Consider the following 21351-nt stretch of genomic DNA (forward strand, 5'->3'; position numbering starts at 1 on the left):
GACAGACTGCATCAGAGCCGTAAAGGCTAACTCTAAGCTTAGAGATGAAAGTTGTTACACTGTTCTGTAGCACTAGTTTCAAATAACATAAATATCACCTTCCTTCCTGCAGTCCAGGACATTTTAAATCATACATGAATATAAATAATTATACATACGTGCATGTAAATAAGTGTTCAAATTTAAATGACAGTAAATTTAGCTTTGTTTTTTCTTTAAGGAAGCTGTGAGATAGAGATGGTAAGGGGTGTGCCTAGGAAGAAATCTAAGCAGGTGGATTCGCAGTTAGGAGAAATTAGCTTCTATCTGGGTCATAACAACAACCTGTGCTTCTGTTGCTAAAGAAAAAAGAGAAAGAATGATTTTCCTTGTATTTCAGACTGATCCTTTAATGGTCATTGTATCTAATCAAGCTTCTCAGACTCCTCTTCAAACTGATATTCAACTGCAATAATTTTCAACCAGTATGTGGTGAAACCAAAGATATGATCCCATGTTCTTTGCATACCTCTAGGAATGTCTATGCCTGAAATTCCAGAAAATAACATCATCTCAGTTGTTAGGAAAACATCCATATGGGGTGAATGAGGTAAATAATTTACAGCAATTATGGCAACTTTGGTAATGATAGTGATTTTATACTGCCATTGACAATCTGTTTTCATACTGGTTTTTGTTTGTTTTTTTTTTTTTTTTAAATTTGAAACTGTATTTTTTGGTCCTTGACTTATTTCCCTTCTGCACATGTCTCTTAAGTATTTGTAAGTTTAGTCTGTAAGTATACCTAGGTTTTCTCTAGAGAGATAAAATGTCTGATAGACTGAATTCAATGATCATTATATTTAGGCTCATAATGAATTCAATTTAGTTGAACCAGTTTCAGTTTAATTTTGTTTTTTGATGGTTCAGATGACTTGATTGGACAAGGTACATTAGAGATTTGAACTTTTATTGTGAGAACAGATGCATTAGACAGTTTAAAAAGCTAAATATTACACTAAATTACCTTAATGCACTCACTTGCTATGCCCCTCTGATGAACCTTTTTTGTCAGAAGAGAAATACTTCCAGGAACTCAAGACTAAAATAAGAACAACTCGTAGTGACAGCTGAAGGTAATATTTCAGTTCTCTGTCACTTTTATAACTAAGAATTTGCATATCTATTAAAAGCTGTATGAAGTTGTATGTGAGCACCTTGATGCCTCTGAAAGTCTTGGCTAACCAGTTACAAAATAACATATTTGCCCACTCCCATGACTCTGGTAGAATGCACTACTTGCATTCCTCTGTTCAGATCTTGTATAATTCCATTCATTTCAATAATCACAGAATCAGAGAATCACAGAATCAGTCAGGTTGGAAGAGACCTCTGGGATCATCGAGTCCAACCATTGCCCTGACACCACCACATCAACTAGACCATGGCACTAAGTGCCATGTCCAGTCTTTTCTTAAACACATCCAGAGATGGTGACTCCACCACCTCCCTGGGCAGCCCATTCCAATGTTTAATGACCCTTTCTGAGAAGAAATGCTTCCTAATGTCTAACCTGAACCTCCCCTGGTGAAGCTTGGGGCTATGTCCTCTTGTCGTATATTTTTTATTATTTTAAATAAATATCCAGCTCTGAGATAAGATTTAAAAAATGAAAATTCCTGCAAGTGATAACATAACATCATCAAAAACATTAAAATATTATCCACCAATGTCCTTGATATAAACTCACTGAAGGCTGTCTAAGTGCCTTTATATTGTCACTGGTTGCTGAACTATGTAAGTGATAAATTTTTCCATGATCATTAAGAATGGAAAACAGAGTGGTTTTGTACACATAAATGGTTCAGAAATGATACGTGACCTATTAACAGCATTTTTGATCAGTCTCCTCTGGTTGCTGAAGGCATTGCTAAATGAATGAGTTGCTTGATTACTGGAAGAAAATAGATGCCAGGAATGTGAATGTACTACTTGTACTGTGGCATGTAAATCTCATCTTGTTTTAGCACAGTTCTCACATCATTAATTTTTAGCTTTATTATTAGATATTAGAGGAAATTGTATTTGTAATGTTCATGAAGGATAGAGGTGTTTACTTGATTTTGATATGAAATGGCATTTTGTCTGTATTTTAATGGTTTAGTGAACTGTGAATCTTAGTGCCGCAAATTAAAGCAAATTGCAGCTCCATCAGGCAGATATCTCATATAGAGATGATCTTTATGTCTATTTAAATAGCAATGAAGCCATTCTCTTTTTGTATCATTATGCATTTCATAGAAAATGAGTATGTGTCTTACAGACATGCTGTCGTACTCTTTCTGATGTTTTCACTCTGGTAAGTATTGGAATAGTAGAAAATGGAATCTTGTTTTAGGGGAATGTGAAGTACTTCATGATAGCACATCAATCTATCAGACACTTTCCAAATTCAGAGAAGCTACTCAAATAAAATTAATAATAATGTTTAAACTATTATTAATAATAGATACAGAGTTAGGTTATGCCAGTCCATCTGACCTAGATGATGAATTCAGATACATTTAACAATGAACTTCGCCTTGTCATCTATTGTACTGTAGTGAACAGCAGCTAGAAGATGTCACATGAAAAAGAAGGTGACAAGATGAGTCTTCTAGAAACTAAGTTTACCTAAGGCTACTTAATAATCTGAGACTCACTCAGCCTTAGCAGGGTTTGAGCAGTATAAAGAGTGCTGCAGACCCAGATATTTTGATCAGTAAGGGCTGAAGAGACGCAGAACTTTTTCATTCTTTTTCAATGTCAAAAAAACCCCCTTATTTTCTGTCTTTCTTTTATTTGTCTTTACCTTCTTTGTCAGTTTCTTTCCCTGATGCGAATTTTGTTTAAAATTGTGTGCCTAAAGTTAAGCTCCCCTGAAGTTAGTTTTGTAACATTTGAACTTCTGGATCACTTTGGGGTAGGTTTTCCAAAGTATTTACAGAATCACAGAATCACAGAATCACAGAATGTTAGGGATTGGAAGGGACCTCGAAAGATCATCTAGTCCAATCCCCCTGCCAGAGCAGGATTGCCTAGACCATATCACACAGGAACGCGTCCAGGCGGGTTTTGAATGTCTCCAGAGAAGGAGACTCCACAACCTCTCTGGGCAGCCTGTTCCAGTGTTCAGTCACCCTTACAGTAAAGAAGTTTTTCCTCAAATTTAAGTGGAACCTCCTGTGCTCCAGCTTGCACCCATTGCCCCTTGTCCTGTCAAGGGATGTCACTGAGAAGAGCCTGGCTCCATCCTCATGACACTTGCCCTTTCCATATTTATAAACATTAATGAGGTCACCCCTCAGTCTCCTCTTCTCTAAGCTAAAGAGACCCAGCTCCCTCAGCCTCTCCTCATAAGGGAGATGTTCCACTCCCTTAATCATCTTCATGGCTCTGCGCTGGACTCTCTCTAGCAGTTCCCTGTCCTTCTTGAACTGAGGGGCCCAGAACTGGACACAATATTGCAGATGCGGCCTCAGCAGGGCAGAGTAGAGGGGGAGGAGAACCTCTCTTGACCTGCTAACCACACCCCTTCTAATACAGCCCAGGATGCCATTGGCCTTCTTGGCCACAAGGGCACACTGCTGGCTCATGGTCATCCTGTTGTCCACTAGGACCCCCAGGTCCCTTTCCCCTACGCTGGTCTCCAACAGGTCTGTCCCCAACTTGTACTCATACCTGGGGTTGTTCTTGCCCAGATGCAGGACTCTACACTTGCCCTTGTTATATTTCATTAAATTTCTCCCCGCCCAACTCTCCAGCCTGTCTAGGTCCCTCTGAATGGCTGCGCAGCCTTCCAGTGCATCAGCCACTCCTCCCAGTTTTGTGTCATCAGCGAACTTGCTGACAGCGCACTCTATTCCCTCATCCAAGTCATTAATGAATATATTGAGTAGAACTGGTCCCAGTACCGACCCTTGAGGGACTCCGCTAGACACAGGCCTCCAACTGGACTCAGTCCCATTGACCACCACTCTCTGGCTTCTTTCCTTCAGCCAGTTCACAATCCACCTCACTACCCAATCATCCAGACCACACTTCCTCAGTTTAGCTGCAAGGATGCTGTGGGAGACAGTGTCAAACACTTTACTGAAATTTAGATTGTGAAAATTGCAGATGGATGCATAGTGGGATTTTCAAAAGAACTTAAGCAGATAAGGCACTTAACTCCTATTTAAATTAATTAGCTGAACTGAACAGGTTCCCTTTGGCACTTTTGAAAGTTCCACTGCTAAGTGTTTATGTCTACATAAAAAAAAAAATTATTTTCAAAAGATGTTGAGCATCCAGCAACTCCCTTTAAAGTTTATGGCTATTACAGGTTTTCAGCAGTTCTGAAAATTATACAGTGTTCCTGGCTCTATGTTCCCAAATGATCCTCCTTCACTTTTTGTTCTTAACAGTTTCTACTATCATTTATTGTCTAAAGTTCATCTCAGAGAAGAAGTGGGATCAATAGTGCTATAACCTAAGGACAGAAAAATAATGACATGGGTGATTCTGTACGAGTTTGAGAAGCCAGGTCCTTTGGTATATACATGCAGTGACTGAAAAACTGAGAGAGCTTTAAGACCATTGTTGTGATTATGTCTTGTACTGGATTTCTTTATTATATTCATATTATGCAAAATAATAGCTCAAAAATATATTACAGGCAAAGAGTGCTGCAGGTTATGGATAGCTGGGAATGAATCAGATGACCAGAAGTAGCATGACTTTTCAGTCTTTAATTGCTGCATATGCAGAAACCGTTAGCATGCATACCGTTGGGATGTAATAAAAGCAAGCAGTGCTCACTCTGAGGTATAGTTTCCCCTGCCCTTTACTTTGCCTCTATTACAGTAGTGTCTAAATAGCAGTCTGAGGGTGTACACACATTAGCATTTTCGTTTCAATCAAGAGTCTGCTTTTGAAATGAGTCTGCTAATGATTCCCACTTAATACACTTGCTCACTGTGGAGTGAGTCTCAGGCTTTGTGAACTGGATTGCTTTTGGCTGAAATGAAAACAGAAGATGCTTTCCAGAAGGACATCTAATCTTCTTTAATCATTACCGGGCATACAGTCCACTGAACTATGTCAAAATTAGTTCGATATAACCTTTCTTCCCAGACTCTAATTTCAAATACTGACCAATGTGAACATCAAATCCTCAGAGCCAACACATTTGCTCCACAGATTGGCTCATACTATGCCATTTTGCTTGTTAATGTAGCTATGAATTGAGTTGTCAGGATGATTGAGTTCATGGGAGAATCCCATCTTTGCACCCACTTCCAGAGTTAAAATCCTACAATGCCGGAATCTCAGATCTGCAAGTATCTTAAAGGGAATCTCTAATTTCAAACACATTTCTTGGGAATACGTCTTCTCTTTCTTGTTAGACAGAAAATGAAATAAAAAGCTCATGAGCAAGAACTCATAACATTTTTCTAAGAGCTTTTTCAGAAATAGAGGTCAACCTAACTGTAACTGTAGGTTTTGCCAAAAAAAGTAATCCAGACAAGACAGATTGTAAAACATAATTTATATACCTTGTAAAATGCACCTGCACCACCTATTCATTCTGATTATTCTCTACATTGATTTAGAATTTTTTATGCTTTAAGAATCCATTCTTGTTTGAGTAGTTCCATTGCTAACAGCTAATAGTGCTTATAATTAATTTAAAAAAAACCTGAAAGGCTCAAGTTTGTTTAGCCAGCGAGCTTTCCAACATTCATAACCATGCTAGAAATCATATCTTGTGTAGGTCGTGTGTCAGATGTACTAGAATGAAAAACATGATATGAATCTTTACCAGTGACCTTCAGAAACAGGAATTTATTATCCGTTATTGCCACTGGGATGCATAACCTGAGACACCCTAATGTATTGTCAATCTGGAAGGGTTTTTAAGCATGTTTCTAGTCAATTAAAACACCGTCAAGACAAAAGTATGTGAAATCTTAAGTTGCTGTACAATAAAAAGATATTTTTTTATTTTTTCTTTTATTAAGGTAGAAACTGAAAGACACAAAGTAATTCTGTCTACCTATCTAAGCCATGGATTCAAATTACCATAAATGTGGCTTTTAGAATGCTTAATGCCAGATAAGAAACACTGTAGCATCATGGTGTTAAATGCTGATCTAGTATAAACTCACTTTGCTAGTTCAAATATGTTAAAAAAATTTGACACCTTAGCTTTATCCTGTCAGGCTTTCTGCCAGATTAGATATGGCCTGTTGATGCCATTCTAAGTTTATGCTGGATCAGGCATTGTGTACTCTTCTGGTGATTCTGTATTGTGTGCTATAACATGGCAAATATGCAGTACTGTTCTTTTTTTGAGTCATCCCAAATTTATCCACAGATCTGGATTAATGACCATGGCCTCCCGTTGCCCCCGTTATCATAGTATCTGAGTAAATCACAAGCTTTGATGTATTTATTCTCCTAACAACACTGTGAAGGAGAATACGTCTTTGCTATGACACTGATTTCATCATAACATGTTTTCTCTCTTGTCTAGTAGATGAAAGAGTGGGGGTTATGCAGACTTTGAAAATTTCAGTGATTAAAACCAGGAGACTGTAACAGAGGTGAATATTTTCTTAGAGTGTCAAGTGCTCTGCTAGGGCTCTATCGAAGCTGTTTCATGCAAATGGATTATTCTTACAGTTTTTAGGAAGCTAATTACTTAAATGATTTCCTTTTAGATAGTCACCAAATTCTGCATTTTGTGTAATTAGCACAGTCCTTGATATAAAATATGGTTAAATTCTTCAGGACCAATCCAAACCCCACTGAAGTCCTTGAGTCACTCTGGGAATTCACAGAGCTGATTGCATGAGCTAGTTTCTTGTCTCCTCCCTTGTTTGTCCCTTTGAGTGGCAAATGACAGTAAAGTCCAACACTGTGCAGAAGAGTGAACAGAGGTGACAAAGAGCCTGGCTGCTTGCTGCTGCTTTATTCACCCCGCGAGGTGCTGTAACTAGAGTTCTGGATCTCCGAGGAAGGCAAATCAGGCCAGCAATGTTACATTGTGATTTTCTCTCAAAACTGCTGAAAAGTTGCTGGAAAAATAAACCGTTAAGGCCAAAATTATTCCTCTTGATAAGCTGTCCTCATTCTGTCCTCCTCCAAAAGGAACTGAAGACATTCCTGACACACAAAGTTTTGTTACTGCTGTTTCACTTATAAATGAAGCCTCCAAATTTAAACAAAAGTGCTAAGCACTTAATAGGCAAGAACAAAGCAAATCCTATGTCCCTGAGTGCTTGCCACCTAACAAAGGAATAAAAGGTGGAGCAGGGGAGAAACACAAAGTGATTCTGGTGCCTACAAGTAGCTCTTTGCTCCATGCACTGCTCTGGTTCACTCAGTGTGACCTCTTGCAGAGCACTGTTTTACTGAGGGTGGCCTAAGGAGAGCTGGGACCAAACTGAGTGGTAATTTTAAGCAGGAGATGCTTTAAATCCATGAATTTCCTATTCAGATTTGTGGGGGGGGGAGGGGTGGGAAATACAGGAAGGGTAGATAAGCGGATGAAAAAAGTATATTTTGTTAATGTGCTGCTGTGGAGAAATCTGAGATTTCCAAAACAAGACTGCATTGTATTCATCTGTTCTGTACTACAAAAAGATCCTTGGACTTTTTTAAATCAGGAGGACTAAAGTAGTAGCCATGACATCTTTTTCCATTATTATTCAAAAAGCAGTAGATACTCATTTTTATCTTCTAGAAATGTAAACAAAACACTCTTGTGCATTTCAAAAACTAGAAAGCGGAAAAGTATAAAATATGCACATTCGTGGAAGAAGTGGCATCACAGGTCTTTTTTTCTGTCACTCTTGGTTCTGCCAGAGCTGATGCAAGGAGATTTTAATCTATTTTTTTACTGTACCAGAAACATATCTGAAACTCACATAGCCTTATTTTGTAATTAAACGTTTGAGAACTACTGGTATTTATATTTACACGTGATTAACTTTTAAAGCACTGTGTACAGGGCTTTTTACTTTTAAACTATCCTGGAGTCAATAAATATCTTTACAGACATCAATTTGGTCAGCAGTGAAGACATAAATAGAAACTAATGACACTCATCAAGCCTGTGGCATGAATGATTTATTGGACACAATCATTTAACACTTTCATAAAGTCAATACAAGAGAAAGAAAGAGGTTTCTTATTATGGTAAACTGTATTTGTACTGTCAGCATGCAGTGATTTATGACAAATGTGTGGCCAGGATTAGGATATTATAAATGGGGGAAATAGAAGGCTCATTAATTTTTTATACCCACAGGTAGAAGACATGCAGTGGGCTAATAGAGAACACACTCATCCAGCATCTGTCTGCAGCCTGCCCTGTAAAGCCGGGGAAAGAAAGAAAACCGTGAAGGGAGTGCCCTGCTGCTGGCACTGTGAACGCTGTGAGGGGTACCATTACCAGGTGGATGAATTCAACTGTGAACTGTGCCCCATTAATAAGAGACCGAACGCCAACCGTACGGATTGCCAGCTTATCCCTATAATCAAACTGGAGTGGCATTCTCCTTGGGCCATCGTGCCCGTCTTCATAGCTATTCTTGGTATAATTGCCACCACCTTTGTGATTGTGACATTTGTCCGGTACAATGACACACCAATCGTCAGGGCCTCTGGACGGGAGCTCAGTTACGTGCTCTTGACTGGGATTTTTCTCTGTTACTCCATCACTTTTTTAATGATTGCGACTCCTGATACAGTGGTCTGCTCGTTTCGAAGGATCTTTTTAGGACTTGGCATGTGTTTCAGCTATGCTGCCTTGCTTACCAAAACAAACAGGATTCACAGAATATTTGAACAAGGTAAAAAATCTGTCACAGCTCCAAAATTTATTAGTCCAGCTTCCCAGCTGGTGATCACTTTCAGTCTCATATCCATGCAGCTTATTGGAGTCTTCATCTGGTTTGCTATTGATCCACCACATATCATTGTAGACTATGGAGAGCAGAGGACACTTGAACCAGAAAATGCTAGGGGAGTTCTCAAATGTGACATTTCAGATCTTTCTCTCATTTGTTCCCTTGGATACAGTATTCTCTTGATGGTCACATGCACTGTTTATGCTATTAAAACAAGAGGTGTTCCAGAGACCTTCAACGAAGCAAAACCCATTGGATTTACTATGTACACAACCTGCATAATTTGGTTAGCTTTTATTCCAATCTTTTTTGGTACGGCCCAATCAGCAGAGAAGGTAAGTGATGACAAGTTTACAAATCAAATATTATCCTCTTTTTATTTTGGTCTCGCAATACTTGTAACACTACAATATTTTCACATTTACAAATGAGTAAATTCTGAATGCTTATTGCAAACCAACTCTCAGAATTCACAGATAATAAAATATATGATTCAAAGGGTAGGTTTCCTATATTTTAACACAGGAAAATGAATGTGATTGTGGTGTGACTGGCATAATAATGTTGAAATTTTCTCAATATATCCTTAAATAACTGTTTCTTCTAACGTTTATTATTATCCTTCAGTGATTCTTTATCCTGTTACTTGAGGCACTATAAATCTTTATAATCCACAGATCTGATAGAAATGGTTGCATTTCAGAAGTCTAAGAACATCAACTTACATTTGTCAAAAATAATGAAGAAGAATGAGCAGAATGAAAAGAATTATTTTTCTATCTGGTTGACACATATAACAAAAAAAAAGAATAGAAGAGAATAGGAGGAGTGAATGAAGTGTGTGTACAATCATATAAAGCGTAATTCACTAATTATTATCTCAGAGCAAAAAAACCCCATTTTCCTGATATTTTAATGAGAAACTAAATGTTGCATTCTAGGATTTCTGTTATTCCTTGCTCAGTTGGCATGGATCTCTCCTGATTGTCACGGTGAGCAGTACAAAATACGTCAGACATTTAACTCTCCTTCTCTTAGTTTTAATGCGAAAGCAGAGGTAAATGTCGACTATGTGAGTTTTAATCCAGCTGATAGAGGTGAAAATGACGAGTTAGGTAGGAAGGAGCAATAATACCAGCATCAATCTTCAAAACTGCAAATCTGCAAGATTTGGAAAATCTTAAAAATAAGAAATTAAAGTCAACAGTCTTTTACAAAAATTCTTTCCTCTTTTCTTCTAACAGATGATTTTTATATTTTTTTAAAATATACCTTTTAATTTTAATTAATTTATTTGGAAAAGTCAACATTTCCACTTGTAATTGTGCAAAGGTTTGACATGTCTCTTGTTTAGAGGGCACTCCTGCCTGCAGAATTAAAGAATAGGTCTGTATAGCTTGATAAAATGCCTGCTAATTCAAGCAGAGGAATTGTATGGGAGAGAGAGTGTGGCAGAAAAACATTTTCCTCACTAAAAGTTGAAGTAATCAGGCTTGCTGAATTGGATCAGGCTTGATTTCCATGGCCTTTCGGATTAAGTCGGAGAAGTGAGTACCAAGGTAATGGCATGTCATGGATACAGTAAGTAAAGATAAAAAATCCTGTTTGATATCAAAAAACATGTTTAGGTGAATTGTATTTAAATTCTGACTTTTTTGTATGTGTAGGCTTAAGTCAGAAAAATACTTTGCTATATAAATGTGTGGTACTTTTTGTTTTAACAGCTTGGGCCAGTCAGTTTTATGGCAAGTACCTGTAGCAAAAGAAATCTATTTCTGAGTATTGAAACGCAGAAAATATTACTTGGCTGGCAACTATACAGTGAGTTTTGATTTACACCATTGGTTCACCTTAGCTTGTAGTAAAAGATTATTTGGTTTTGACCTCTAAAGATGAGATTAATGAACACCTCTTTTGCATTTCTTTTATTAAACCCAAGACTGAACACACAAATTATACTAAATCACACAGCTTGTAACACTAAATTTCATTTGTTAGTTGCCTTTCTTTCTAAATGATTTCTTATTCTTCAGATAGCAACTTTCAGGAGGAAAAAACTCAAATTAATATGCTAATACAGTAGCTCTGTAATTCAGATAATTCATTTCACAGTGCTTCTATTTTTTGCTGCAAATAAATAAATAAATAAAAACATGTTTCCACACAGAGTCTTATGGACAGCATCATAATAGCTCATGCATTCATACAATTAAGTTGTTTGTCTGAATAGGACAAAAATGTTGTATCTTAGTGCACACATATATACATTGTCTGAATAATCTCAAAGTTTCTTGTAAGTTTCTCAGTTAATGCATAACACCAAAAGAAGCATTTTAAAAACAAACTAATACATTATAGAAGATCTTACTTGAAATTTGGTATTATGACCTTTTTGAGGATAAAAGAAATGAAAGAAATGAAAGACTAAATAAACAGACTTTTGTTAGGTGCTTACTCACTTTGCAGTTGATTTTACAATCCTTAAATTATTTTTTTTATGGCTAGAGTTTGTTCAGAGAGAATGGAGCAATGAGCTGGGGAACTTAAAGTACTATTTAAAAGCAGTGGTTCCTTTTTTGAAATGTGAACAGTAATCAAATTTAACATGGCATTCATTACAAGCCAGGTGTACTTCCAACTACCAATTCATTGAACTACTAGCTTTAGACACACTTCCATTTGAATAAACAGTATTTAAAACTTCTCCAAAATGTTTTGAGGAACTTCTGTTTTTCTAAACATTGGTAGTTCTTACAAAAATAGCAGAAGTCATTATGCATTTTTTGAAAGAGAGGTTATATTTACTTAATTAACTATTCCATGAGCACAGATTAAGTAGAAAGCATATTGAGAAACTTTTATTTTTATTTCACTGTCAAAATATTTTGACTGATAAACAAAAAAATAGGACCGCTAAAAATGCTAAAAAAGCTAAAAACAGGTGTCTAGATCCAAAACTCATAGACTGTCACGGAAAGGTTACCTTTACATTTAGTGGCCTTGGGGTCAGCTCCCAAAAGTGCAAATTTGCCAAGAGATGCTGAATAGAAACTAGAGGAGTATAAACCCGTACAGTCATCACAAGTCCATAAATTGAGTGTTGGTGTCCGTCAAATTTCAAATACGAGTGACGAACGCCATGTAAATGGGCATAAGTATATTTCTACAGGTAGACTGTGAATCTTGCTCATATGTTCCTGCTGTGAAGCACAGGATGGGAAACTCATCTGTCTTCACCGTGCATATGAGGAGCCCTGGGTCTCTAGCTGGTTAATACAGCTGAGTTAAAAGCCTGAATTTGCATGGTATGACACATCCATAAGAGAAAACATGGTAAAAGTAAGGTAACTTGACAAGACTCAGTGGGAATATGTTGATTTATAGTCTTGACATTTGTAACTTTCGAACAGCCCTTTATAACAGAAGCTGTTTCTACTCATATATGTTATCTCAGTTTACATATAAGTTTAAAACTAATACAAAATTGAGAAAACTACTATATAATATTCAAGAAATTAAAAATAATATACATCTATGGCCATTTAACGAAAGGTTAAAATACTAATCCAAAATAACCTTGCATAACCGAAGCTTTGTGGCTTTTTTGGAACTCCATGTTTATTGTTTCTCTTTAACCTGAAGCAGTAGAATGTAAAACCCCTGTGCTATTAAACACAGCATTTTTAGATTGTCTTTTCTACAGATATTCTGCAGAGATCAATAAGAGCATTGATTTTAAGTCCTGTGTGATTTTTTTTGTTTAATTCATGGTTCTGTCCATTCGTGATCAAGCCTGTTTTGACAGCTGCTGCTTTACGAAAGTAACCCACTACAGATAATTAAATTATTCCAGTGCGTTGTTGAACTGAATGAAAAATGTAACCCTAAGACATAAAATACCAATTTTCTAACACTTGCACAAATGTCAGTGAGGTGCTTTAGAGGAAAGGGAGTGAAATTCTGTGAGAAAGCATTCTGTGAGTATAGCCTTCATCGATGTCGTGCACGTGCATGTGGCAAAACACTGGAGGTACTGGGATCATCTGGAATAGAGATGTCTAAAATGTCATGATGACTGGAATGCCACGGAAAAATAGAGTGAAATTAGCTTAGTGATTAAAACATATGTTTGATGAACCTCTGGGTAAAAGGAATTTAAAACGGCAGACTGCACAAAAGCCAGCTGAGGACAGATGGCTGTCTAAAGTGCATCCCTATTTGACAAACAGAACTTTTAAAATTTCCTTCCTTTTACCGGTTTTGACAGGTGGATGAATCATGTTCATTCACAGATAATAAAGACATCATGTATTATGTTAACCTGTAAATACTCTGTTTTGAATGACAAGATCACAGAATCACAGAATCACAGAATGTTAGGGATTGGAAGGGACCTCGAAAGATCATCTAGTCCAATCCCCCTGCCGGAGCAGGATTGCCTAGATCATATCACACAGGAACGCGTCCAGGCGGGTTTTGAATGTCTCCAGAGAAGGAGACTCCACAACCTCTCTGGGCAGCCTGTTCCAGTGTTCGGTCACCCTCACCGTAAAGAAGTTTTTCCTCATATTTATGTGGAACCTCCTGTGCTCCAGCTTGCACCCATTGCCCCTTGTCCTGTCAAGGGATGTCACTGAGAAGAGCCTGGCTCCATCCTCATGACACTTGCCCTTTCCATATTTATAAACATTAATGAGGTCACCCCTCAGTCTCCTCTTCTGTAAGCTAAAGAGACCCAGCTCCCTCAACCTCTCCTCATAAGGGAGTTGTTCCACTCCCTTAATCATCTTCGTGGCTCTGCGCTGGACTCTCTCTAGCAGTTCCCTGTCTTTCTTGAACTGAGGGGCCCAGAACTGGACACAATATTGCAGATGCGGCCTCAGCAGGGCAGAGTAGAGGGGGAGGAGAACCTCTCTTGACCTGCTAACCACACCCCTTCTAATACAGCCCAGGATGCCATTGGCCTTCTTGGCCACAAGGGCACACTGCTGGCTCATGGTCATCCTGTTGTCCACTAGGACCCCCAGGTCCCTTTCCCCTACGCTGCTCTCCAACAGGTCTGTCCCCAACTTGTACTCATACCTGGGGTTGTTCTTGCCCAGATGCAGGACTCTACACTTGCCCTTGTTATATTTCATTAAATTTCTCCCCGCCCAACTCTCCAGCCTGTCTAGGTCCCTCTGAATGGCTGCGCAGCCTTCCAGTGCATCAGCCACTCCTCCCAGTTTTGTGTCATCAGCGAACTTGCTGACAGCGCACTCTATTCCCTCATCCAAGTCATTAATGAATATATTGAATAGAACTGGTCCCAGTACCGACCCTTGAGGGACTCCGCTAGACACAGGCCTCCAACTGGACTCAGTCCCATTGACCACCACTCTCTGGCTTCTTTCCTTCAGCCAGTTCACAATCCACCTCACTACCCGATCATCCAGACCACACTTCCTCAGTTTAGCTGCAAGGATGCTGTGGGAGACAGTGTCAAACGCTTTACTGAAATCGAGATAGACCACATCCACAGCTTTACCATCATCTATCCACCAGGTTATGTCCTCATAAAAGGCTATCAAGTTGGTTAAGCATGACTTCCCCTTGGTGAAGCCATGCTGAGTGCCCCTAATGATCCCCCTATCCTTGATGTGCCTAGAGACAGCACCAAGAACAAGTTGTTCCATCACCTTTCCGGGGATGGAGGTGAGGCTGACCGGTCTATAGTTCCCCGGGTCCTCCTTCTTGCCCTTTTTGAAGACTGGAGTGACATTCGATTTCCTCCAGTCCTCAGGCACCTCTCCCGTTGCCCACGACTTAGCAAAGATGATGGAGAGTGGCCTAGCAATGACTTCCGCCAGCTCCCTCAGCACCCATGGGTGCATCCCATCAGGGCCCATGGATTTATGGACGTCCAGGTTGCTTAATTGGTCCCTGACCCAGCCCTCATCAACCAAGACAGATTCCTCCTCTATCCTGACTTCTTCTGGGGCCTCAGGGGTCCGGGGCTCCTCAGGACAGCCTCCAGCAGTATAGACAGAGGCAAAGAAGGCATTCAGTAATGAATACTTGTTTCCTGTACTGTAAAAGAGCAGAGGTTGCACTTTATGCTAAGAAAAGAGGACCGTAGAAAATGCTGAATGATTTCTTCCTTTTCCTCCCATTGGAAGCAATTGCAAGGTGTAATCTAAGAAGGCAGATAAATTTTAATGGATTTTCCAATTATTCTGACAAGTTTGATTTCTCTTTTCATAACTGCAGTAAAGGCAAAACAGATTGTAAAGTATGGTAGAAATCTTCCCATAAATTGTTATCCGTATGATCTTACTATTCCAGCTGTTTTCATCCTGGATTTGCTGATCATGCGAATACTATGCTTATATCCAGCTGTTAGCAACAGCAAAAAAAAGCTAGAAACACTCACGAGAGTATCTCAATATTAATTTGACTTGTAAGCTACTCTTGTAGTTGTAAAGAGGAAGCTACTCAGTTCTCAGTGGGAGGGAGAGGTAGTTCCATCAGTCTAGTAAGATAAGTTTTTTAGCTTAAAAAAATCAAACCTACTAGTGACAATTCAGGTGCAGACCCCTTACTTCCCCCATATTTCTACAAAATTTAAACAAATCATCTTTTTTTTGTGTTTATATTATGAATTCTTCACTAAATGTATTCCTGTGACTGTAAGAAACCAAAACATCTTAATGATTCCTCAGACTGTGTTAATGAAGCAGACTGCACTGAGCCTTTTCTTCACCTCAAAGCATTCTCTACTAATTCTGATCATATTCAGAGATTTAGTTCTGCAGGTAGTCCATGCAATACACATCACAGGAAAAAGTAAAGACAGACAATTTATCATTTTAGTATTTCTTCCATTTTATGAATAATGTTTGGCTTGATTAAACTAGAATCTTTAGTGCCAACACTGTGCATAGCATGAGGATTAATCTAAGGGATATATGGAACCATTTCTAATTTTCATTATTACAGGATCTAAAGTTAGAATGCTGCTGAAGTGATACTTTCCACAGTTTATCATTGTTCAAAATTAAATTTCTGTGTTATTGCTGATTTTTTTCAGAATCTTTAGAATAAGGGAGGACCTGCAGGATTAAAAGAAAACTATCAGTAATTGAATTTTTACATGTTTTGGAACATAGAAAATTAGATAAAATTCACCGATTGTTTGATTAAAAATATCCCTCCCTCTCATTGGAAAGTGTATGTTAAGAAAGGAGATGCTTTTTGTAATGTTTTGTCATTTCATGTTTTTCCAAATGTAAATATTTCATGAGCTAAATTATTTCTAAATTTGACAATTTCCTAGGATTTGTGACATAGACCTCGGCAGAAATTAGGACTTTGTTGTTCTGCTGTAGAAGCAGAGTGGGGAAAAGTGATGTGAATAAGAGTACAACTGAGTCACAATTTTTTGCCCAATCTTTGTCTTCTCCCTTTCCCTCTGTGAGGGAAGTGCCTCACTCCTTGCTTATGCCTGAGACAGCATGTTTCCCTTCAGCTGGTGAAGATATTCAGTGCAGTATAGGTCACGGACATTGCTGGGCCCACCCATCAGCTGAACAAATGTAATGGTTGCAGCAGCCCTAAAAATCTTATCTTCCCTCCCCAGCCTTCCATGAACTGGTGCAAGAGGACAGAGGAGTGGTCATACTTCTCTGGTGTGGCTGCATAAATTGCTGCTTAAAAAGTACTCCTAATGAGAAACCAGTTAAATCTAGTAATTCTCTTTTCTTTCAAAAGTCACTTTGTGGGAACCCATTCCACAAGTTGTTTCCTAGGAAAAGCTGCCCTGTTCCCACTAGAATCACAAGTGAAAACTATGGAAAAAGTTTATTAGCTAATAGCTGAGACAAAAATGATGGATTGGGTCATGACAGCGGCGGCAGCAGCGAAAAGCAGCGGCGGCAGCAGCGAAAAGCGGCGGCAGCGACTTGAGGTTAGTGCGGGGGCGAGGGCGACATCGGGCTTAACCGGGCGGTTTTTCGTACTCCGGGCCCCCCCTGAGCCCCCCGCGAGCATCAGCCCCGAGCTGCTTCCCTCTGACCCCGGACCCGGAGGTTCCCGGCAACGAATCAGGAGAGGAGGGGGCGTAGCCGGAGGCACCACCCCCTGTTACCGTTGATAAGATCCTCCTGGAGGGCAGGGACTAGTCCCTGGCCAGAGGGGAGAGGGTGAGGGAGACTCAGCAGTGCCTGGGTGAGTCAGCAGTGACTGGGTGTGTCCCAGGGCAGGAGAGGCTGCAGTTGTTGCAGCTCATTGGGGAGGGCACTGACTCCCTCCCAGTGCACAAGGCGAGGAAGGTGCCAAGGAGCTGTGAACCAGGGGTGCCACCAACAGGTATTTCCCAGCTCAGTGGAAGAACAATGGTATCTACCCGGCAGAAGAAGACCAAAATGGATGTGGGAACCCAGACAGAGCTCCCACGGAAGGAGGCGATGGTGCAGGTTGCAGGCTGCAGGGAATGCTACACCGTCTCTGTGGTGTCAGGGGGCTGTGTGCGCTGTGAGCAAGTAGATCATCTGCTTGGCCGAGCGGCACAGCTGCAAAACCAGGTTGAAAGGCTTCAAGCCGAAGTAGAAAGGCTTAGGAGCATTCGGGAGGCTGAAATGGAGATAGACTGGTGGAGCCAGGCTCTGCCCTCCCTGCAACAAAAATGGGAGCACCTGCCGGAGAGCTCCCAGGATCGAGGGACCACTGTACTCTGCCCCTCTCAGGTGGAAAACAGTAACCTAGAGGGGAGGAGTGAGTGGAGACAAGTCTATGGCCGTGGCAAAAGGCGAGTGCCCTCCTTGCCTAACTTGCCTCCACAGGTGCCTCTGAGCAATAGATATGAAGCCCTAGTGGAATACAGCCGGTCCAATGGGGATGTGGTGGAGAGGCAACCTATATCAGAGGTCCCACCACAGCCAGAAAAACCTGACGGGCGTATAGCTACCTCCTCCACAAGGAAGAAGAGAAGAGTTTTAGTGGTTGGAGACTCCTTCCTAAAGGGATCTGAGGGCCCAATATGCAGAGCTGACCCCCATCACAGGGAGGTCTGCAGCCTGCCTGGAGCCCGAATCAGGGATATCACCAGGCAACTCCCCAACCTGGTGAGGGCCACAGACTACTACCCCCTGCTGATCTTCCACACAGGTGGGGAAGAAGCTGCATCCCGTAGTCTGAGGGGGATGAAGAAAGACTACAAGGCCCTAGGACGGTTGGTGAAAGAGTCTGGGGCGCAAGTTGTTTTCTCCTCCCTCCTTCCATTTTCAGGTGATGACGTGGGATGGAATAGTAGGATTCTCTCTATTAATGCCTGGCTACGAGACTGGTGCTACAGGCAGGGCTTTGGGTTCTTTGATAATGGCTGGTTTTATAAGACACCAGGTGTGACTGTAATACATGGGAAAGGTTTATGTCGTAGGGGCAAAAGGGTTCTGGGACAGGAATTAGCAGGGCTCATTCGGAGAGCTTTAAACTGGATTCGAAGGGGGATGGGGTGGTAGCTGGGCTTGCACCACTGGGGCAATGCTCTAGTGTTGAGGTAGACCAGGAGGCCCCCCATCCCCCTGGGGTGAAATCAGGGGGTGAATCTGGGATGAAATCGGTGTGCCCAGCTCGCTCCCTGAAATGCCTGTACACTAATGCACGCAGCATGGGGAATAAGCAGGAGGAGTTAGAAATCCGTGTTCGGTCGGGGGGCTATGATCTAGTGGCAATTACAGAGACTTGGTGGGACGCCTCGCATGACTGGAATGTGGTCATGGATGGCTATGTCCTGTTCAGGAAAGACAGGCCGCTAAGGAGAGGTGGTGGAGTTGCTCTTTATGTGAGTGAGCAGCTAGAATGTATTGAGTTCTGTCCAGAGGCAGATCAGGAGCGAGTTGAGAGTTTGTGGGTGCGAATTAAGGGGCAGGCTGGCAGGGGTGATACTGTTGTGGGTGTCTATTACAGGCCACCGGATCAGGATGAGGAGGGTGATGAGGCCTTCTACAGGCAGCTGAGAGCAGTCTCGCAATTACAGGGCCTGGTTGTTGTGGGGGATTTCAACTACCCTGATATTTGCTGGGAGGCCTACTCAGCCAGCCATCCCCAGTCCAGGAGGTTCCTCCAGTGCATTGATGATAACTTTCTGATGCAAATGGTAGATGAGCCAACTAGGAGAGGAGCGCTGCTGGATCTGATCCTCACTAACAAGGAGGGTCTGGTGGAAGAGGTGAAGGTTGAGGGCAGCCTTGGTTGTAGCGACCATGAGATGGTAGAGTTCAGGATCTCATGTGGCAGGAACAGAATAGCTAGCAGAATCGCAACCCTGAACTTCAGGAGGGCCAACTTTGGCCTTTTCAGGCAATTGCTAGGGGAAATCCCATGGGACAGGGTACTAGAAGGTAAGGGGGCCCAAGATAGTTGGTTAGCGTTCAAGGACTGCTTCTTCCGAGCTCAAGATCAGAGCATCCCAACAGGTAGGAAGTCAAGGAAGGGTACCAGGAGACCTGCATGGTTGAACAGGGAACTGCTGGGCAAACTCAAGTGGAAGAAGAAGGTGTACAGATCGTGGAAGGAGGGGCTGGCCACTTGGGAGGAATATAAGTCTGTTGTCAGAGGATGTAGGGAGGCAACTAGGAAAGCTAAGGCCTCCTTGGAATTAAACCTTGCAAGAGAGGTCAAGGACAACAGAAAGGGCTTCTTCAAATACATTGCAGGTAAAGCCAACACTAGAGGCAATGTAGGCCCACTGATGAATGAGGTGGGGGTCCTGGAGACAGAGGATAAAAAGAAGGCGGAGTTACTGAATGCCTTCTTTGCCTCTGTCTATACTGTTGGAAGCTGTCCTGAGGAGCCCTGGACCCCTGCGGCCTCAGAAGAAGTCAGGATAGAGGAGGAATCTGTCTTGGTTGATGAGGGCTGGGTCAGGGACCAATTAAGCAACCTGGATGTCCATAAATCCGTGGGCCCTGATGGGATGCATCCGCGGGTGCTGAGGGAGCTGGCGGAAGTCATTGCTAGGCCACTCTCCATCATCTTTGCTAAGTCATGGGCAACAGGAGAGGTGCCTGAGGACTGGAGGAAAGCGAATGTCACTCCAGTCTTCAAAAAGGGCAGGAAGGAGGACCCGGGTAACTATAGACCGGTCAGCCTCACCTCCATCCCCGGAAAGGTGATGGAGCAACTTGTTCTTGGTGCTGTCTCTAGGCACATCAAGGATAGGGGGATCATTAGGGGCAGTCAACATGGCTTCACCAACGGGAAGTCTTGCTCAACCAACTTGATAGCCTTTTATGAGGATGTTACCCGGTGGATAGATGATGGTAAAGCTGTGGATGTGGTCTATCTCGATTTCAGTAAAGCGTTTGACACTGTCTCCCACAGCATCCTCGCAGCTAAACTGAGGAAGTGTGGTCTGGATGATCGGGTAGTGAGGTGGATTGTGAACTGGCTGAAGGAAAGAAGCCAGAGAGTAGTGGTCAGCGGGACAGAGTCCAGTTGGAGGTCTGTGTCTAGCGGAGTTCCGCAAGGGTCGGTTCTGGGACCAGTTCTATTCAATATATTCATTAATGACTTGGATGAGGGATTAGAGTGCGCTGTCAGCAAGTTCGCTGATGACACAAAACTGGGAGGAGTGGCTGAGATGCCGGAAGGCTGCGCAGCCATTCAGAGAGACCTGGACAGGCTGGAGAGTTGGGCGGGGAGAAATTTAATGAAATATAACAAGGGCAAGTGTAGAGTCCTGCATCTGGGCAAGAACAACCCCATGTACCAGTACAAGTTGGGGACAGAGCTGTTGGAGAGCAGCGTAGGGGAAAGGGACCTGGGGGTCCTAGTGGACAACAGGATGACCATGAGCCAGCAGTGTGCCCTTGTGGCCAAGAAGGCCAATGGCATCCTGGGCTGTATTAGAAGGGGTGTGGTTAGTAGGTCGAGAGAGGTTCTCCTCCCCCTCTACTCTGCCCTGGTGAGGCCGCATCTGGAATATTGTGTCCAGTTCTGGGCCCCTCAGTTCAAGAAGGACAGGGAACTGCTAGAGAGAGTCCAGCGCAGAGCCACGAAGATGATTAAGGGGGTGGAACATCTCCCTTATGAGGAGAGGCTGAGGGAGCTGGGTCTCTTTAGCTTAGAGAAGAGGAGACTGAGGGGTGACCTCATTAATGTTTATAAATATGTAAAGGGCAAGTGTCATGAGGATGGAGCCAGGCTCTTCTCAGTGACATCCCTTGACAGGACAAGGGGCAATGGGTGCAAGCTGGAGCACAGGAGGTTCCACTTAAATTTGAGGAAAAACTTCTTTACTGTAAGGGTGACTGAACACTGGAACAGGCTGCCCAGAGAGGTTGTGGAGTCTCCTTCTCTGGAGACATTCAAAACCCGCCTGGACGCGTTCCTGTGTGATATGGTCTAGGCAATCCTGCCCCGGCAGGGGGATTGGACTAGATGATCTTTCGAGGTC

The 21351-nt window shown here is 41.8% G+C and overlaps 1 protein-coding gene across 1 annotated transcript in view; it reads left to right on the forward strand.

Annotated features, from left to right (window-relative positions):
- GRM8 (glutamate metabotropic receptor 8) overlaps positions 1–21351 on the forward strand; it is a 379997-nt gene that overhangs the window by 316281 nt on the left and 42365 nt on the right. Inside the window, exon 8 of the mRNA XM_068400373.1 lies at positions 8315–9250. Coding sequence (XP_068256474.1) covers positions 8315–9250 — 936 coding nt within the window. The remainder of the gene's footprint in view (positions 1–8314; positions 9251–21351) is intronic.

The sequence above is a fragment of the Nyctibius grandis genome, chromosome 5, assembly GCF_013368605.1.
Source record: "Nyctibius grandis isolate bNycGra1 chromosome 5, bNycGra1.pri, whole genome shotgun sequence".
Taxonomy (NCBI): domain Eukaryota; kingdom Metazoa; phylum Chordata; class Aves; order Nyctibiiformes; family Nyctibiidae; genus Nyctibius; species Nyctibius grandis.